The sequence below is a fragment of the Mastigoproctus giganteus genome, chromosome 12 (genome assembly GCF_048544385.1).
Source record: "Mastigoproctus giganteus isolate SK-2022 chromosome 12, ASM4854438v1, whole genome shotgun sequence".
In the NCBI taxonomy this organism is placed as follows: Eukaryota; Metazoa; Arthropoda; class Arachnida; order Uropygi; family Thelyphonidae; genus Mastigoproctus; species Mastigoproctus giganteus.
Genome location: NC_143586.1, coordinates 53,606,330 through 53,628,548, shown reverse-complemented (window position 1 = coordinate 53,628,548; position 22,219 = coordinate 53,606,330). Strand labels below are relative to the sequence as shown.

Sequence of the window (22,219 nt, the reverse complement as noted above, 5' to 3'; positions counted from 1 at the left end):
AGAGGAGATTCCAAATTACCAAGTCTCTGACAGGGAATATCAGAACGGACATATGCACAAGTACCACCTTTGAGGCAAAAGGAATCAAACAGCGAATAATTTGGGCATCTGAGATGAGCAGTAGTTGAACCAACCGATAACTGAGATTCTGTCAGAAAAAGTACATGGGGTTTGGCAGACTGCAAGTGGAAATGGACATCGTTGAGATTAGAATTGAGACCATGTATATTTGTGAAATGAATTAGGAAGTGTTTTGGGGTTTTTGATCTTTTTCCAGATAATCTTGCGCTATTAGTTTGACAATTCATGGTGTATTGAATAGTAAGAAAAAGTGGGTGGGACATGCTGTATGAAGTAATGAAATTTTTGGATCTGGCGTACACATGGTAAGAATATACCCAGATCCTTGACATAACATGGCATCAACAATGCCCCCCGCACGCGCGGGCACACACACACACACTACTCAGACTCTCTCCAGTCACTATCTGGCAGAGTAGAGGCAGCAAGATTATACACTAGCTGATCCGGAAGCCTCCTAGAGAGTTACCAATAGGTTCGGTCCAGTGTACTAACTAGCGGCCAGCCTGCAAACACCATTTAAAGCTGTACTCTCGAAATGTAAGGAATAATGGATCTCGCCACGATGTTCATCATAACTTTAAAAGTCATCAATCATACTGCATGATGGAAGAGATAGGGAAGGGTTGACCAGAACTTAGCTCTAGAGACTAAACATGGTTTCCACCACTTCAAGCCTCCAATAAGCAAAGTGGTGGTATTGCACCAGTTGATGAGTCATCTACCATGGTAACATAGAGGGGCAGCATTCCTCCATGTGGTGTGGCTGCCACACCTCGACCCCTGCTTACGTTGGTTCACACCTGGGTGGTCACCCACCATGTACTTGTGCATGGAGGTTATACCCAGGATTACTAACAGTCCCACCATCGTGAAGGTGCAAGCAGAGAATCTGACTCACAGACCGTCCGGACTTCACCAAAATTGGATCCACTTGACTTGAGTGTCACCCGAATATCAGTTCCATCAGCGTTTTAGACTCCCAGGTAGCAAGTACAGCTTGTCTGTCATATCTGAGATGAATGTTTGTGCTAACCTCAAGGACCATTTCTACTGCTGCAATGAAATACATACCCTTGCATTCTTACTTTTCAGAAAAGGGTTTGTTTTTCATCATTTCTTCCTTGTTTTTCTTTTGGAACTCAATAAAATTCCCCTCCCTCAACATTTTTTTTATTTATTTATTTAATTAAAATGCTTTTTACATACTAAAGATTTTTCAGTTTACAAATCAATTTGCCTCATATTAGAATTAAGAAGGTAAATTACTTTATTCTTTCTTAATAAAATGTTATTTTAGTAAATTTGGAAGCAAACTTACAAGATTTCTTGAGGATCTGCTAGATCCATTGATTTATGGAAAATTTCGATGGACTTCCTTAATGCATCTTCATAAACCTCTGAATGAGTCAAATAATCTATATGTACCTTATCTTGTAATGCAGGATCATTGTAATATTCATTTTCTACAAAAACAAAAACACAACCATAAATCTCTTTGACAGGCATTCTTCAGGTAATCAAAGAAAATTAGTACTTGAGCAAAATTTAAAAAAAAAAAAAAACACTATTTTTAATTTAAATTAATAAAAAAAATAAATCTTGGCATATAAAACTATATTACCTTTAGGATAGTAAAAAATTAACATGTTAATATCATGAAGTGTTCTAATTATTATTAAAACCATAGTGAATGACAAAACACTTATTTCCTATTCCTATATTAGCATTAATAGAGGCATACGATGCAAGAAAGCAAGCTTATACAGCATCAGCCAAAAAAAAAAAAAAAAAAAAAAGTTCCCATTTCACCCCTCCATTCACTCCAAATGTTTGTCTAGTTCTGCCTTTAATTTATTTAAGCTGTCAACTTCTAAAAGACAAATGAAAGATTGTTCCAGCAATCAACCACCCACTGGCTAAAGGTAAATTTCAGCACATCTATTCTATATGCACCTTAAATCAAAGTGTCACCTTTTGCAGTCCCAAACACTGCCTCCTTATCGAGGCAGTGTTACGTGGGTCGAACAACTGCTATCTTGGGGGATACAAGGACTAACAGATTAACAGTAACCACTGACAGAGGTGAAAGTAATTCTTGCACTGCTTCTATTGGAATGAGCAGCAGCCTGAAAAACAAGATGCAGGATATTTCAGAGACTGCTGCGAGTCATCACAAGTAAACACATGGATTGTGTTAGGGTAGCTAAGAACAGGAACAGATGCATGTATAACTTTCGTGTACACCAGTGCTAGGGGTTTGATAAATAAATTTGATGAATTTGAGGTATTGTTCAAAACATCAAAGGCAGATATTGTTGGGATATCAGAAGCATGGTGTCACATAGATATAAGGAATGCAGAACTGGAATTTGGGGAGTACAATGTCTACAGAAAGGATAGACAGGTTAGGAAGGGACGAGGGGTTATGCTGTTAGTTAAGAAACATATAAAATCCAAGGAAGTGAAGCCAGTCGACATCACTGGACAGTGCAGTGTCGAGTCAGTTTGGTGTGACATAAGCATTGGGAGATCAAAATTGAGAGTAGGAGTGTGCTATAGGCCTAATGACTCTGATGAGTATAATAAGAAACTGTACAGGGAAATACAGTGAGCCAGTAAATCAGAGTCTTATAATGAGGGATTTCAATTTCCCAGATATTGACCTGCAATTTGTGGGTTGGTAACTCACACACTAGGAAGGCTTTTATGGATTTATTGGATGATTGTTTTCTACATTAGCATGTTCGGGAGGCAACTAGAGGGAGTAATACTCTTGATCTGATTATCAGTAGTGATTCTTCATGCATTAAGAATCTGCAGATAAAGGAACCACTAGCTGGCAGTGATCACAGTGTGCAGAAGTGGGATTTACTCAAAGAAGTAACTACCATCAGCGGTAAAGGGAAGGGTTTTTGCTTTCGTAAAGGCGACTACGATGGTCTGAGACAGTAAGTAAATTCTATACAGTGGGACCAACCGATGATGTTACCAACAGCAAATTCAAAATGGGAAGCATTCAAAGAACTTATCTTGGAAGCTACTAGGCTTTACAAAACAACTAAGAAATATTGTTCAAAGTTTAGGCTTAAATGGATGTCAGATGAACTAATGAGACATATGGCAGGGAAGAAAAATGCATGGGATACATATAAATTAATGGGTGACATGGAAGCCTATGATAGATATAAGCTGGTCTGTAACCAAGTCACAAAGGAGATTAGGCAGGCAAAGGCATTATGGGAAATCTTTACCTATGTAAACTCTAGAAGGAAAGGGATGAATCAAGATTGTTCCACTGAATATTGATGGTTCAACAGTTGAGGATCCTGCTCAGGTGGCTAACAAACTAAACGAGTATTTTGCATCTACATTCACACATGAGGAGTTATTCAGCAAGGGGAATGCCAGAGGTGTATTCAACTCTAGCAGTAAGCTACAGAATCTTGAAATAACTGGGAGTAAAGTGGAGGAGAAACTGTTGAAGATAAACACAAGAAAGGCACCCGGGGTGGATGGGATCTATCCAGTTATATTAAAGGAGGCAGCAAAGGAAGTAAGCAAACCCTTAGCCATAATTATGAGAGCTTCCTTGGACTCAGGGGAGGTACCCATAGACTGGAAATGTGCAAATGTGACCCCAATTCACAAAGGAGGATCAAAGGCTGACACAAGTAATTATAGACCTGTGAGCTTGACTTCTGTTCCAGGAAAATTAATGGAGGCACTGGTTAAAGACGCACTGCAGGATCATTTAGACAAGACTTCAGTTATAGCTCAGACACAGCATGGTTTTGTTAAGGGGAAGTCTTGCCTGACCAACTTGATTGGATACTATGATGCAGTCACAAAAGAACTGGATGCAGGGAATAACTTTGATATTATATACTTGGATCTTAGAAAGGCTTTTGATACTGTTGCACGTGGAAGACTGCTACACAAATTGGAGCAATGTGGCACTGGAGGCAAATTGCTGCTATGGATAAAGGGATGGTTGAGGGGGAGAAGACAGAGAGTGGTAATCAATGGACACTGCTCATTGTGGACTAATGTTATTAGTGGAGTCCCTCAGAGTTCACTGTTGAGTCGATTATTGTTTTCTGTATTTATAAATGATATTGATGATGGTATATGGAGCTTAATGTCCAAGTTTGCAGACAATACAAAGGGCAGGGTTGTTAAGGACACTACTGACGCTATGCTGCTGCAACAGGATCTGGAAAGGTTGGGCTGAGAGGTGGCAAATGAAGTTTAACATTGACAAATGTAAAGTACTACATATGGGAAACAGTAACCGCAGACCAACATATCAACTCTGTGGTACTACACTGACAGTGGTAGAGAATGAAAAGGACCTGGGTATAATTATGGAGGCAGATATGAAATTTTCTGAGCAGTTATGATGGGCTGCAAGAGTAGCTCATGATGTCTTGTCAATGAGATACAGGAATTTTTCTAGCAGGGATAAGGAGGTGATTATTCCCTTGTATAAGGCAATCATAAGGCCACACCTTGACTACTGTATACAGGTCTGAAGGCCTCATTTCAAGAAGGATGTTTAGCTGCTGGAATGAGTACAGAGAAGGGCAACAAGATTAGTGAATGGAACAAAGGGTTGCCCTTACGAAGAAAGGCTTACGTTTAACAAATTACAGTGTCCGGAGACTAAGCACCGGAGAGTTGATCTGATAGAGGTGTATAAAGCCTTGAATGGTTTGAGCATGATCAATGCCGATGGGACACTTCCTCTTGCTTAGAATAATCACCTGAGAGGGCATAAATTCAGATTGAGGAAAACAGATGTAGGATAGATGTGCGGAAATTTGCCTTTAGCCAGCGGGTAGTTGGTTGGTGGAACAGACTTCCATCCCTTGTTGTGGAAGTTGATAGCCTAAACAAATTTAAGGCTCAGCTGGACAGGTATTTCGAACGAACGGAGGAATGAACTGGAAGTGGGTTTTTTTTGATTTTTTTTGGCTGATGCTGCATAAGCTTTCTTTCTTGCATCATATGCCTCTACTAATGCTAATACTTGGGGAGAACCATCTTTGGCAATCATTTAAGGTTGTAGTAAATGGTTTTTTGGGTAATAGGAAAGAAGAAAACTATGAAATGTTGGTATCTAATTTATTTGAGTGCTACAAAAACATGGGCTGTTGAATGTTGTTGAAAATTCATTTTCTTCATTCTCATCTTCAATTTTTCCCTGAAAATCTGGGAGATTTTAGCATTAGAATTAGTAGAGGCATATGATGCAAGAAAGCAAGCTTATGCAGCATGAGCCAAAAAAAAAAAAAAAAAAAAAAACCACTCCCATTTCACCCCTCCGTTCATTGGAAATACTGTACCTGTCCAGCTGAGCCTTAAATTTATTTAAGATATCAACTTCCACAACAAGGGATGGAAGTCTGTTCCATGAACCAACTACCCGCTGGCTAGAGGCAAATTTCCGTACATCTATCCTACATCTGTCTTTCCCCAATTTGAATTTATGCCCTCTCAGGTGATTATTCTGAGCAAGAGGAAGAATCCCATCGGCATTGAGCATACTGAAACCATTCAAGGTTTTATACACTTCTATCAGATCACCTCGCCAGTACCTAGTCTCCAGACACTGTAATTTGAAAAACTTAAGCCTTTCTTCGTAAGGGCAACTCTTTGTTCCATTCACTAATCTTGTTGCCCTTCTCTGTACTCGTTCCAGCAGCTCTACATCCTTCTTGAAATGAGGCCTCCAGACCTGTACACAATACTCAAGGTGAGGCCTGACCATTGCTTTATTCAAGGGAATAATCACCTCCTTATCCCTGCTAGAAAAATTCCTGTATATCACTGACAAGACACCATGAGCTATTCTTGAAACCCATGTGCACTGCTTAGAAAACTTCATATCTGCCTCCATAATTATCCCCAGGTCCTTTTCATTCTCTACCAGTGTCAGTGTAGTACCGCAGAGTTGATACGTTACTGTGGGATTACTGCTTCCCATATATAGTACTTTACATTTGTCGATGTTAAACTTCATTTGCCACCTCTCAGCCCAACCTTTCCCAATCCTGTTGTAGCAGCATAGTGTCCTTAACAATCCTGCCAACCTTTGTATCGTCTGCAAACTTGGACATTAAGCTTGATATACCATCATCCATATCATTTATAAATATAGAAAACAACAATGGACCCAACACTGAACCCTGAGGGACTCCACTAATAACATTAGACCACAATGAGCAGTGTCCATTGATTACCACTCTTTGTCTTCTCCCCCTCAACCATCCCTTTATCCATAGCAGCAATTTGCCTCCAAAGCCACACTGCTCCAATCTGTGCAGCACTCTTCCACGTGCAACAGTATCAAAAGCCTTTCTAAGATCCAAATATATAATATCAAAGTTATTCCCTGCATCCAGTTCTTTTGTGACTGCATCATAGTGTCCAATCAAATTGGTCAGGCAAGACTTCCCCCTTAACAAAACTGTAAAATGCATTCATTTTACATTCTGCTTTTCGTACCCCCCCTCCCCCTTTTACCGTATCCCTTATGCTAGACGAGGTGTTTTTGTTTCCTTGTGTATTCCAATGAAAACATTACTAAGAAACACACAGGACAAACTTGACTACCAGCTCGTGTTAGCGATAAGAGTCCAAAATTCAGGAAGGCCGAGGCTTCACACGTCTCAATATTGTATCAACCCCCCCTTTTTGCTGTTGTCGCTACGCGAGATAAGCAGTCGTTAGGGTGAAGGCAGTTTACCAGTCCAGAAAAATGAGCTTTCGCTCTCTCTGGCAAATACTGGTAAGCTTATCGATCGTGTTGGCCGTGAGAATAAGGTGCCCCCACCCTCAACCGGACACCGGGGGTTGACGAAAGTTCACGCGATAAGGTGCATAATACCAAGAGGGTGGCAGACCTAAGAGAGTAGTAGGAGGAGAGAAGATCAGCGCGACAGCAAGAGTTGTGAGCAGTTAGTCGTGAGTCGAGCAGTGAAGCCTGTTGAAGAATTAGAGAACGAAGAAAAGAAGGAGGCAGGAAAATGACGAGAACACCAACCTCGAGCCCCATACTCGGCCGATGGAGTCGGCTTAACTTCGGTAAGTTCTAATTGCTCCCTACAGTTATGCATAAACTTTACTCCTCAATGAATATGATTTATTATGCTAGTATTGTTAAGTATAGGATACCCTAATAGTGCTATCTTAAATAGCGCATCACTCAGATTGTCGGTTTCACAAATTAACGGTAGGTAAAGTGATGTATCTTATAGCGCGGTATTTTAGTATTGACACCCACCATGTTTGTATAACCTTTATGTCATATGTCAGTTCTTGCCTGAGATGAAGTACCCACACGAAGAACACCTATGTGAGGAGCCCATTAATTTCCAAAGATCAATAATGCTAAGAACTCTTAAATCCATGAAACCAGTTATATTAGTGTAGCTAGATGATTTAGGATTTGCTTGTTATTGCCACTAGGGCAGTAGTTCTTATACATGTATCGATTCTATAGTAGATTGTATTAAACTATGTTTTGTTTTAAACATATGCTTCAAGCCTATTCTCCATTCACACGAATGAGTAATTAAAGAATTATATGTAGGACGTTTTTATCGCGGGTACTCGAATTTCTACCTATAATTGGAAAGAGTTTGAGTATTGTCACAACGCCCTGGTCGAAGCTGCAGTCTCTATTCCCTTCCGTTGAATAGGGTTACCGAGGGCCGAGACCATTGTCCTAATATGAAAAACCACTAGACAGTCACATGAGTATACTGGGGTTATGACAGAACAAATGATTAAGGAAGGAAAACGTCCCGCCATACAGATGTGTTGTCCAGAGAAGTCCGAACGAAAATAATAATAGTAGGAAGTATAACACACCCCAGTATAACAAAACCATGCTGTGTCGGAGCTATAACTGAAGTCTTGTCTAGATGATCCTGCAGTGCTTCTTTAACCAGTGCCTCCATTAATTTTCCTGGAACAGAAGTTAAACTCACAGGTCTATAATTACTTGTGTCAGCCTTCGATCCTCCTTTGTAAATTGGAGTCACATTTGCACATCTCCAGTGTGTGGGTACCTCCCCTGAATCCAAGGAAGCTCTCATAATTATGGCTAAGTGTTTGCTTACTTCCTTTGCTGCCTCCTTTAATATAACTGGATAGATCCCATCCACCCCAGGTGCCTTTCTCGTATTTATCTTCAACAATTTCTCCTCCACTTTCCTCTCAGTTATTACAAAATCATCCAGCTCACTGCCAGAGTTTAACTCACCTCTGGCATTCCCCTCCCTGAATAACTCCTCATGGGTGAATATAGATGCAAAATACTCGTTTAGTTTGCCACCTGAGCAGGATCATCAACTGTTGAACCATCAATATCCAGTGGACCAATCTGATTCATCTCTTTCCTTCTACAGTTTACATAGGTAAAGAACTCTTTTCTGTTTTTCTTTGCATCCTTTGCTAAGGATTTAACATAATCTGGCTTTGCCTGCCTAATCTCCATTGTGACTTGGTTACAGACCAGCTTATATCTATCATAGGCTTCCATGTCACCCATTAATTTATATGTATCCCATGTATTTTTCTTCTCTGCCATATGTCTCATTAGTTCATATGACATCCATTTAGGCATAAACCTTGAACAATATTTCTTAGTTGGTATGTAAAGCCTAGTAACTTCCAAGATAAGTTCTTTGAATGCTTCCCATTTTGAATTTGCTGTTGGTATCAGCATCAGTTGGTTCCACTGGATAGAATTAAAATACTGTCGCAGACCATCGTAGTCGCCTCTATGAAAGTAAAATCCCTTCCCTTTACCCCTGATGGTAGTTTCCTCTTTGAGTAAATCCCACTTCCGCACACTGTGATCACTGCCAACTAGTGGTTCCTTTATCTGCAGATTCTTAATGCATGAAGATTCACTACTGATAATCAGATCAAGAGTATTACTCCCTCTAGTTGCCTCCCGAACATGCTGATGTAGAAAACAATCATCCAATAAATCCATGAAAGCCTTGCTAGTGTGTGAGTGACCAACCCACAAATTCCAGGTCAATATCTGGGAAATTGAAATCTCCCATTATAAGACTCTCTGATTTACTGACCCACTGTATTTCCCTGTACAGTTTCTTATTATACTCATCAGTCATTAGGCCTATAGCACACACCTACTCTCAATTCTGATCTCCCAATGCTTATGTCTCACCAAACTGACTCGACACTGCACTCTCCAGCAATGTCGACTGGCTTCACTTCCTTGGATTTTATGTGTTTCTTAACTAATAGCATAACCCCCTCCTCCCTTCCTATCCTGTCCATCTTTTCTGTACACATTGTACTCCCCAAATTCCAGTTCTGCATTCCTTATATCTGTGTGGCACCACGTCTCTGAAATCCCCACAATATCTGCCTTTGATGTTTTGAGCAATACCTCAAATTCATCAAATTTATTTACCAAACTCCTAGCATTGGTGTACACACAACTATACATGCACCTGTTCCTATTCTTAGCTACCCTAACACAACCCATGTGTTTACTTGTACCGCAATGACTCCCAGCAGTCTCTGAAATACCCTGCATCTTGTTTTCCAGGCTGCTGCTCATTTCAATAGAAGCAGTGCAAGAATCACTTTCACCTCTGCCAGTGGCTACTGTTAATCTGTTAGTCCTTGTATCCCCCAAGATAACACTTTTCCAACCCACCTAACACTGCCTCGATAGCATCAGCAAACATTCTTGCACCCTTTCTATTTAAGTGTATCCCATCCCTGGAGAAGCAATTTCTCCTGTTAACAAGTACAGACCAGGCTGAAAAAAATTCTACCCCTTGAGCCTTGCACAATCTTTCCAGGGCCGAATTGATCGACAAGGCTCTCGTCATATACTCCCTCCTATCGTGTCTGGGCAGAATTGCATACACTTTCAAATTCAATGTGAGTGATGAACAAGGGAAGCAGTTTCATCAAGATATTTCCACAATAGAACAGTGATTCCAAGGTCGCTGGAATTCTGCAATGATGGGGATTACTGCTGGTTCCTTGTGAGGGAGAGTAAGCTGGAGGAAATCCCTTAGGAGCAAACATTTTTAAGGACAATTACAGGTATGCTGATTATATATTATTGAAATAACTATTTTGCTACGATTTATGATAATTTTTCTGAAGTTAAATGAGTTATAGAACGTATAATATTTTTTTACACTTGTATTACAAACTTGAATTATACATATATATCCCTTTATTTTAACATTAAATGTTGGTACATCTTTTGATGTAGACATGAGAGAGACTTTTTATGGTGATTTTCGGAATCAACGAGTTCATTTCCTCAGAATCTCTTGTTTTCATTACGAAGGTATGAAAAAAATAATTTTTGTTGGCTAGTTTTATCAGTAGTGATTTATGAATTAAGACTCTGCAGATAAAGGAACCACTAGATGGCAGTGATCACTGTGTGTTGATGTGGTATTTACTCAAAGATGTAACTACCATTAGGGGTAAAGGGAAGGGTTTTTGCTTTCGTAAAGGTGACTACAGTTGTCCGAAACAATATTTAAATTCTATACGGCGGGACCAACTGATGATATTACCAATAGGAAATTCTAAATGGGAAGCATTCAAAGAATTATTCTTGGAATGCTACTAGGCTTTATATACCAACTAAGAAATATTGTTCAAGGTTTAGGCCTAAATGGATGTCAGATGAACTAATGAGAGTGGTGGCAGAGCAGAAAAATGCATGGGATGCGTATAAATTATCACATGACACAGAAGCTTAGGGTAGATATAAGCTTGTCTATAATCAAATCACAAAGGATGCTAGGTAGGCAAAGGCAGATTATGAGAAGTCTTTGATAAAGGATGTTATGTTGTTGTTATTTGGTTTTTAGGAGCATTAGCAACTAAGGCCATATTGCTCCGGGATATGCGGTGGTCATTTCCTGACCTTTCCGCATCCTCCGTATTTGGTGGTGACGGGCTCGAACCCCGGTCTAATCAAGAAACATGTGCTACGCACTGCTGCTCCTTCCCACCTGGCTACGGAGGCGCCTTTGATAAAGGATGAAGAGAAAAACAGCAAAGAGTTCTTTACTTATGTAAACTCCTAGAAGGAAGGGGATGAATCAGATTGGTCCCCTTTCTATCAATGGTTGATAGAAAGGGGACATTGGTCGTTGGGGTTGTTGAAGTTAAGCATAAGAAAGACACCTGGGGTGGATGGGATCTATCCAGTTATATTAAAGGTGGCAGCAAAGGAATTAAGCAAATCCTTAGCCATAATTATGGCTAAGGATTTGCTTCCTTGGACTCAGGAGAGGTCCCCATGGACTGGAGATCTGCAAATATGATCCCAATTCACAAAAGAGGCCTGTTATTTTAACTTCTGTTCTGAGGAAATTAATGGAAGCACAGCAGGATCATCTAGACAAGACTGCAGTTATAGTTCAGACACAGCACGGGTTTTTGTCTAGGGGAGTCTTGCCTGACCAATTTGTTTGAATAGTATAATGTGGTCACAAAGGAACTGGATGCAAAAAATAATTTTGATATCATATACTTGGATTTTAGGAAAGCTTTTGATACTGTTGCACATGGAAGACTACTGTACAAATTAGAGCAGTATGGCATTAAGGGCAAATTGCTGCTAATAATAAAGGGATGGGTGAGTGGGAGAAGACCAAGAGTGGTAATCAATGTACATTGCTCTTCATGGACTAACATTATTAGTGGAGTTCCCCAGGGTTCGGTGTTGGGTCCATTGCTGTTTTCTGTATTTATTAATGAAATTGATGAAGATATGTTCAGTCTTAATGTCCAAGTTTGCAGACAATACGAAGGTTGGCAGGGTTGTTAATGACACTACACTACTGCAACAGAACCTAGAAAAGTTGAGCAGATGAGCTGAGAGGTCGCAACTGAAATTTAACATTGACAAATGTAAAGTACTGCATATGGGTAACAGTAGCCCCAGACTACTGTATCAATTGTGTGATATTACTCTCAGGTATTGATAGAGAATAAAAAGACCTGGAAGTAATTGTGCAGTCAGATATAAAGTTTTTTGAGCAGTGTAGATGCTCTGCAAGAGTAGCTTATGGTGTTTTGTCAATGACATACAGGAATTTTTCTAGCAGGGATAAGGAAGTGATTATCCCCTTGTATAAGGCAATTGTCAGGCCACATATTGAGTACTGTATACAGGTCTGGAGGTCTCATTTTAGGAAGGATATAGAACTGCTGGAACGAGTACAGAGAAGGGATACAAGATTGGTTAACGGAACAAGGCGGTTGCTCTTAAGAAAAAAGGCTTAAGTTTTGCAAATTATGGTGTTTTGAAACTAGGCTCCTGTGAGATGATGTGATTGAGGTGTATAAGGGTTTGAATGGTTTGATTAAGCTCAATGCTGGTGGGATTCTTCCCTCTTGCCAAGATTAATCGCCTGAGTGGACATAAATTCAAATTGAGGAAAGACAGTTGTAACCACTTCCTAAGGTTTGTCATACAGGTAATACAACACTTCTTAGGCACTAAAAGTTTGCCTTGATCACCAATTTTATATTTGAAATAAAAAGAAAAAAAAGAATACAAAAAGTTTTGTAATGTCATAGATATTTTTCCTTCGAGTGTTTGGAGTAAGTCATCCACAAAAATAAAAAAAATTGTCTGGCTGATTTATACACTTCCCTCTGTCCGCTTAGTCTTTGTAGCACTAAATGAATTTCTGAAAACTTAAATTCAATTTTGAACACTACAATATGAAAATAACACATTCAATTTTTATCACTACACAGTACACAAACGTGGCAACTTACTAGTTCTATTCGTGTGAACACACTGCAAGTAAAAATATCTGAGAATCAGTAGGTAGAGCCAGAAATTATTTTACTGCTACGGCAGTGTCGTGGGCTATATATACTCTCCTACTCTTGAGGGGATGTTTATGTTTGGAGGATAGATTTATGACCCTGAGAACATGTCGCAATCAGTTAATACTTGGAAAACCTTTGCACAGCCTACAAAAATCCTCACCAAAAATACCTGAACCTAAGAACCACCAGTAGAAGTCTGATCGTGTTTGTCATAAGAAAACCGAGGTCAGAATCAATTGCTAAAATTAAGAGAATAAAATAAATCAGTACATCATACATTAATGGCTAGATTATGCAAAACTAGCATATTTTGGTAAAACATAACTCCTTCTATATTTAATAACTGTGATGGGATGTGACACTATCAGGGTGATTTTCGAAATCTAAGCATAAAAATTGGTTAAAAACAGCATTTAAGTTCTTGAAGGTAAAAATTGTGTTGGCTAGTGTAATCAGATCAAGAGTATTATTCCCTCTGGTTGCCTCTCGAACATGCTGCTGGAGAAAACAATCATCCAATAAAACCACAAAAGCCTCGCTAGTGTGCGAGTGACCAACCACAAGTTTCAGTCAATATCTGGGAAATTAAAATCCCCTATTATAAGACAATCTGATTTACTGGCCCACTATTTCTCTGTACAGTTGTTCATTATACTCATCAGTCATTAGGCCAATAATGCACTCCTACTCTCAATTTTGCTTTCGCAGTGCTTATGTCACACCAAACTGACTCAAAATTGCACTGTCCACCCATGTCAACTAGATGCACTTCCTTAGACTTTGTGTTTCTTAACTAACAGCATAACCCCTCCTCCCTTTCTATCCTGTTTATCCTTTCTGTACACCTCAAATTCCAATTCCATTCCTTATATCTGTGTGACACCACATCTCTGATATTCCAACAGTATCCACCTTTGATGTAATAGTAGTAGTAGTGGCATGTGATGCAAGAAAGCAATTGTATGAGCTTATGCAGCATCAGCCAAAAAAAAAAAAAAAAATCATGCCTTTCCCTCCAAATGCCTGTCCAGTTCCTCATTAAATTTATTCAACCTATCAACTTCCACAACGACAGATGGAAGTTTATTACAGCAATTAACCACCCGCTGGCTAAAGGCAAATTTCCGCACATCTATTCTACATCTGTCTTTTCTTAATTTGAATTTATGACCCCTTAGGTTTGTAATCTGAACAAGTGGAAGGATCCCATCAGAATTCAGTGTGCTCAACCCATTCAAGGCCTTATACACCTCAATCAGATCACCATGCAGGTGCCTAGTTTCCAGCCACTGCAATTTGCAGAACTTAAGCCTCTTGGTAGGAGGATCCCTTCATTCCCCTCACCAAATCTTGTTGCCCTTCTCTGTACACGCTCAAACAAATCATCATCCTTCCTAAAATGAGGCCTCCAGACCTGTACGCAATACTCAAGGTGTGGCCTGACCATTGCCTTATACAGAGGAACAATCACCTCCTTTTCCCTGCTAGCAAAATTCCTATATATCATTGACAAAACCCTATGACCTGCCCTGGCAGCCTGTCTGCATTGCTCAGAAAACTTCATATCTGACTGCACAATTACTCCCAGGTCTTTTTTCATTTTCTACCACCTTAAGTGTAGTACCACACAGTTGGTACTTTTCTCTCGGGTTACTTCTACCCATATGCAGTACTTTGCATTTGTCAAGGTTAAACTTCAGTTGCCACTTCTTAGCCCATCTGCCCAAATTATCTAGATCCTGTTGCAGTAACACACTGCCATTACTGTCATTAACAACCCTGCCAACCTTTGTATCATCTGCAAACTTCGACACTAAGCCTGATATACCTTCATCAATATCATTGATAAATATACAAAACAACAGTGGACCCAATACTGAACCCTGTGGGACTCCACTAATAACATTAGTCCACAAAGAGCAGCACCCATTGATTACCACCCTCTGTCTTCTCCCATTTAACCATCCTTTTATCCATTGTAGCAACTTACCCTTAATACCATTCTGCTCCAATTTGTACAATAGTCTTCAATGCGCAACAGTGTGAAATGTCTTGGCAGTACTTCAAATTCATCAAATTTATTTACTATACTCCTAACAGTGGTGTACATGCAAGTATACATGCGCCTGTTCTTACTCTTAGTTACCCTAACACAGCCCATGTATTTACTTGTTTCATAATGACTCCCAGCAACTTACTTTCTAGTCTGCTGCTCATTCCAATAGAAGCAGTGCAAGAATCATTTCCACCTCTCCCTGCGGCTACTCTTAATCTATTAGTCTGTGAACCCCACCCCCCATGCTAACAGTTTTCCAATCCACCTAACACTGCCTCAATTGCATCGGCAAATATTCTTGCATCCTTTATATTTAAGTGTATGCATGTTTTATTAAGAGTTTCTAAAAGTTCTGTTGATGTGAATGGCTGGTTGTATGAGTGTGATACCATAGCAGTAAAGTTGATTTGATGCTGTTCTGCAGATGCCTCAATTTATTGAAAGATCAGGTTGTAAGAGGTTACTGCCAATATACAGCAAATGATTTAGCTATCATTTGCTATATCTGCCAGTGAGGATAGCTCCTGCCCTTTCCAGTTTAGTATTAAGGCTGAGGACTGCACGTATTTGCCATTCAGTGTTTGAAATTTCCTCCAGATGAGTCTACTCTCTGTGTTCTTGTTAATAGTTGAGGAAAAACTAATCCAGGCCATCTTTTTTTTTCTTCTTCTTATTTGGCAGAACTTGGCTTTGAATCTTTTAAAGTTAATGAGATTACTGTTTGTAGGGAATTGGGGAAACAAATTAAGCTCTTTTTTTTGTTTTTTTGCTATTTAGCATCTGTACATTCCTGATTCAACCAGTAATTGCTGTGTTTACATTTTCCTTTTTGCAGCAGCTTGATACATTCCTGCACAAGGAAGGGAGACAGTTTACTCAGAGGTTGGTCTGATAGAGAGTACAAAATGAGGAATGCTGGTGTCTCTTAGTGAGGCATTGAAAAAGTTATTTCCAATGCCATTTGTCCTAGTCTTGAGCTCAACAGCTCTAAAGGTGGAAATATATTGTTATCCATTTTTTTTCTTTTCAGCCCTGGGAGAGTGGATTTCTTCTCCCATATTTCCAGACAACACAGGGGAAGCAGAAGCAGTGTCATTGAAGTAACCATGTGGTTTAAAAGTTAGTGTGTTAGTCTAAAGGGAAAAAAGAAAGATGATCTTTCATTCTAAAACTTAAAATTCGTAAGAATAAGTTTACTATTAATTAATAGGAACATAAGGAAAACTTTTAAAATTGAATAGCCACACCACAGGGATGCAGGAGCAGTGTCACTGGAGTGACCAAGTGGTTTAAAAGCTAGTATGTTAGTCTAAAGCAGTGTTTCTCAACCTTTTTTTTAATTATCGCCCCCTTAAGGGCTTATTTAGACAATTTTTTTTCCTAATCGCACTCCATGAAATTTTAAACAAGAAAATACTTTATATTTACTCTTTTTATTCAGTGGGATCCCTGAGCTCAATGCCTCCTAGCTAAAAGTTCAATGTTCAGTATGATGTTAGTAAGTTTAATTCTAATGTCTCCTCTTGAACATATATCAATTCTGTTTCTTTCCTTTGTTTATATTTTATTTACTGAACTAAAGTTCAGTAAAAAAAAATATAAACAAAGGAAAACAAAATAAATGACATATAAGATGTTGGAAAACAAAGAAATACTTTGGCCACTTCAGACCATATTGTTGGATAAAGAAGTTTAGTTGTTTTCGATCCCCACAACTCAACCATTCCACCCTTTTTGAATTTATATTTGCATTCTTCATTACATTTTAATTCAACGAGTTCTTGAATTTCTTCACTAGCAGCCCTGGAATGGCATCCAATTAGATCTAATATCCATGGCTTCACTTCAAAAGAAAATAAATCTGAAAATCTATTTTTCATTTCACCTTTTAAAGAACACAAATGATCTGAATAATTCTTAAAATCATTCTCAGTGAGAGAGTCATTGATTTCAGCTAACTCTTGCATACCATGAAATTGTTTTCTCATTAAACTGTTCTCAAATATTTCCAATTTTTCAGTGAAGGCTCTTAATATGCATTTGCAGTCTATCACCATAATTAATTTCCCTTGAAGTTGAAGTGATACTTCATTAAGTTTTCTAAAAATCCAAGCCATATAGTATATGTTGTTTTTGTTTATCTCCTTTCCTAAATCTGTCTCCTTCACTTTCTAAAAAAATAATTATTGTATCAAAAAGGTTTCAGTTTCCTTGAGAAAGCCATCTGACTTCTGTATGTAAAAGAAGCCTCACATACTGCTCTTCATTATCAACACAAAATTTTCTGAAAAGGGAGTCAATATTTGCTATGTGACTTTATTTTATTGAGGATTTTAATAACTATACTGAGAGATTGATAAAGAATTGGACTAATGTTTTTGCAACTAGACAATGTCAGTGCACAATGTAGTTAGTGTATTGCAAGAACTTTGGGACATAACTTCCTTTAGGTGGGCTATAAAACCTTTGTCTTCCAAAAAAAAATTTTTTCACAGGATACCAAATTTTCCAATGGTACTTGTTTTTCACCAAACCATGTTTTTACAGCAGCAAAAATGGATGCTCCAGTACAGTCAGTTTCTATAGATTTTACAAACAACATCTCTTCTTGCAATTTACAATCATCATCGAAATAAAGAAGGTATGCCATTAGAAGGACCTTATTGTCAGTAACTGAATAGAAAATTTTCTCGTTTTTAGTTTGTCAGTTAGCTGCTCTTCAATGTTAACTGACATCTTATCAATTTGTCTTCGAATTGAATCGTTATTCAATTGCAATGCTTTTAAAATACTGGAAGGATTTTGATGCATCACTTTGAAATTACAATCTCTAATGCAGTCTCAGAAACTGTATGAGCACTACCAGTTTTTGCAATGATTTCTGCAATTTTATAAGATGCAATCATTCCATCGTCATTTGTTTGTGTGTTCTTCTTAAATAAGAAAGTAACAGCTTTACATTGCTCAAAATTCTAAAAAAACTATTACAATTAACTATAACAAAACTATTACAATATAAATTTTAAAAAAAACTAATACACAAGACACACAGACTGTCTTGAGTTGAATGGGCTTTCAATAAAACCATAAGCCAGATGGTTTTATTTAACTCTTAAAAAAAACTTTATTTAATTTAACAATTTTTTTTTTAACTCTCATAGCCCATGTCACTCACAAAAGCACTGTGGATCAAAAATAAACAACTTCCACTGAGGAATAATAAATGAATACTAATTGTCGCTTAGAAAGTAGAAACAATAGACTGAAACATTTCCTCATCCCATCCATACCTCATATATTGACCAATGAAACAAAAGAATAAATAAATAAACCACCCACCACACTGCTGCCAAGGTTGCAGCTGTCAGAAAGGCATAAACACCAAGGATTGCGGAGACATTACCTCTGAAAGCACTTAGGCATTTAATGCCTATGAAAAGCAAAGGTGGTTGAATTAAATCATGCCCACTATCTTCCTTTTATCAAAATTTCTCACTCATTCCTAATATAATATACCTCTATGTTAAAAATCAGTTGTCTCAGGGGGAAAAGGAAATCCAATGAGAGAAATTAAATATTAAGGAATAAGATGTTGTCGGGTAGGGTTGAACTTTGGAGGGCCACAAGCCATTGTAATACCCATGATTTTTTCACCCCCCAAAAAAATTTTTGCCTCCATTGAGAATCCCTGGTCTAAAGGTCTAAATCCATGGTCTTTGTAAGAATAAGTTTACTATTAATTAATAGGAACATAAGGAAATCTTTTAAAATTGAACAAGCTTTGAAAAAATTTTTTCTCAATAAATCATTTTATTATTATACTACTTAGTATCTGGGGCCTTCACATCTGTTTCTGTGGCATTTTATGAGCCAGGGATCAGTGGGACCAGTTTCTTATTTTACAAATATTTCATAAAATAAGAAACATGTTTTCACAGCAATGGAATTTGAAAAAAGCAAACTACCTTAAAGATTTCATCAGGGTCCTTCACTTTAATCCCAATTAATTCACTATAAATACACAAAAAACAGCAATAGAGGTAATAAAACACTGAACTTTAAAATATAATTTTGAGTTTGGAGCCAACCTGCTTGATTGGTTACCAATTTCTTTTACTTTCTTCAATCCTACTGTTCTATCACTATTTGAAATTATGGCTGCCAGCATTTAGTCTGGATTTAAAATGGAAAATTTTATGAAATGAAATGCTCATCAGGATAATAAGTGAAGGTAATAAGAAGCAGTTTAAAGCATATACATGGCATTGACAATGTAAAAGACAAACATGAACAATTCCCCAGCATCCATTCCAAGCACTGATACTAATTTTAATTTCCTAGGAAACAGGAGTGCAGCTTTGATATATTTGTGTATCAGATTTTTATCTGTTTATTACAGTAGTGTCAGTAACAGTATAAAACTAATAAGAGAACATCAGGTAACAACAACAACAACAAAATGGGTGTTACTGTATTTCTTTTTTATTTATTATCATTAAGAGAAAATAAGTTATAATGGAACTAAGAGAAAATCAAAAGGAGCTAAGTTAAAAAAAAAAACCCACAGGAATTATGACTCAAAGTGTGAAAATTCAATGGACTCCTTTTATATCACAAATAAATATCTGCACAATTCTACTTCACAGAAAGATTCTTGGTCAGTATGGCCATAATCAGGAACAGTATATCACTTGCCAGCATAGTGTAGAATCATTCTACACATTTCCTAGACATTCTATACAATATCTGCAATATATATAATTCCTAGGCATTCTGGGCAAAGTAGGGAGGGCAGCAAAGTAAGTTAGCATACTCTTAGCCAAAATTATGAGGGCATCCTTGGATTCAGGGAAGATCCCATGGATTGAAGATATTTAAATGTATCCCCAATTCACAAGGGGAGATCAAAGGGTGACATGAGTAATTACAGACCTGTTACTTTAACTCCTGTTCCAGGGAAAATAATGGAGCCACTGGTAAAAGAAGTGATGCAGGATCATCTAGACAAAGCTGCAATCATACTTCAGACAAAGCATCGGTTTATTAAGGGGAAATCTTGTCTGACCAATCTGATTGGATATTAGTAGTAGTAGTAATGGCAAATGATGCACGAAAGCAAGCTTATATAGCATCAGAAAAAAAAAAATTCACCCATCCATACCCTCCAAGAATTTGTCTAGTTCTCCTTTGAATTTATTCTACACATCCACTTTCACAACAGATGGAAGCCTGTTCCAACGATCAACCACCAGCTTACTGAAGGAAAACTTCTGTAAATCTATCCTGCAACCATCCTTCCTCAACTTAAATTTATGGCCCCCTATGTGTACAGTCTCAGCAAGTGGAAGAATGCCATTAACATTCAGCTTACTCAATCTCCCTGCAGGTACCTAATCTCGAGACGCTGCAATTCACAGAACTGAAGCCTTTCTAGGTAAGAGAATCCTTTGATTCAATCTGGTTGCCCTTCTCTTCACCTGTTCCAGCAGATCTATATCCTTCCTAATGTGAGGCCTCCAGACCTGTATACAGAACTCAAAATGCAGCCTAAACATATTACGATGTGGTCACAAAGGAACTGGATGCAAAAAAGTAATTTTGATATCATATACTTGCATTTCGGGAAAGCTTTTGCTACTGATGCACATAAAAGACTGCTGTATAAATTGGAGCAGTTTGGCATTAATAGCAAGTTGCTGCTACGAATAAAGAGATGATTAAGTTGGAGAAGCCAGTGTGTGGTAATCAATGGACACTGCTCTTCATGGACTAATGTTATTAGTGGAGTCCCCCAGGGTTCGCTGTTGTAACCATTGTTATTTTCTGTATTTATCAATAACATTGATGAAGGTATATCAGGCTTAATGTCCAAGTTTGCAGATGATACAGAAAGGTTGATAGGGTTGTTAATGACAGTAACAACGATAAACTGTTGCAAAGGGATTTAAAAAAGCTGGGTAGATGAGCTGAGAGGAGGCAACTGAATTATAACATTGAAAAATGCAAAGTACTGCATATGGTTAGCAGTAACCCCAGAGTAATGTAACAACTGTGCAGTACTACACTCGAGGGTAGTGGAAAATGAAAAAGACCTGGTGTTAATTGCCAGGACAGCTCATCGGGTTTTGTCAATGATATATAGGAATTTTGCTAGCAGGGATAAGGAGGTGGTGATCATTTAATTTGCGGACTGGAACAATTTTACCGCGTGAACTTTCCATAAGTGCCACTAGAGGTGCTCTCCCTGATCACTACTGAGCAGACTCTGTGTGCACATGCCAGTACTTGTTGAGCTAGTATTGCATGAAGAGAGATTTTTTTTAGCCACGTGTTACTGACAATCGTTTTGAAGCAAGTATCGTGTCGGACACAGATTGTACAGTGATATGTGATTCATTATTGTGTTAGACACATATATATATTGGAAACAGTTAAAGAGATAGATGAAGTGCATGGTAACGAGTGTCTTGGTAGGACAGCCATATTTAAATGACACAAGCAATTCAGCGAAGGCCACGAGTCTGTTGCAGAGGGCCCAAGACCTGGTCAGCCTTCCTTCTCAACAACTCCTGAGCAAATTGCAAAAGCCCAGGAAATCTTGGATGAAGACAGGTGAATTACACTTCATGAATTAGCTGTTAGAATGTCCATTTCATATGGCAGTACTCCCGATATTACGAAAGATTATCTGAAAATGTCGCAAATATGTGCCCGCTTCATTCCACACAATTTGACTCCAGGACAAAAACAGCAAAGAGTAGACTTATGCAAAGAAATGAATGATCATTTTGAAACACAGCATCAAAACTTCTTAAACTGAATAGTGACTTGTGATGAAACTTGGATTTTTCACTATGATCCAGAGACAAAATAACAGTCGAATGAGTGGATGCATTCTGATTCACCTGGACCTAAGAAATTTTGACCTTCTCATTCAGCTGACAAACAAATGGTTCTTGTGTTTTTTGATATAAGACATTCTTGTTACACGTTTTGTGCCTCATGGAACAACTATGAATAAGGAAGCATACTCCAAGTTTCTCCAAATCAAAATTCACCGCACCATTCGTAAAAATGTCAAGAACTTTCCGGTGTGAAGTGGGTTTCTCCATCGAGGCAATTCCAGGCCCCATATGACTAATATTGTGCAGCTAGTGATTACTGTCATAGGTGCCAAGGTTCTGCCACATTCCCCCTTATTCACCGCAC

The 22,219-nt window shown here is 38.3% G+C and overlaps 1 protein-coding gene across 1 annotated transcript in view; it reads right to left on the bottom strand.

Annotated features, from left to right (window-relative positions):
* Nucleotides 1–22,219, bottom strand: part of ACOX1 (acyl-CoA oxidase 1) — a 175,493-nt gene that overhangs the window by 149,674 nt on the left and 3,600 nt on the right. The window contains exon 2 of the mRNA XM_090386493.1: nt 1,403–1,547. Coding sequence (XP_090242619.1) covers nt 1,403–1,547 — 145 coding nt within the window. The remainder of the gene's footprint in view (nt 1–1,402; nt 1,548–22,219) is intronic.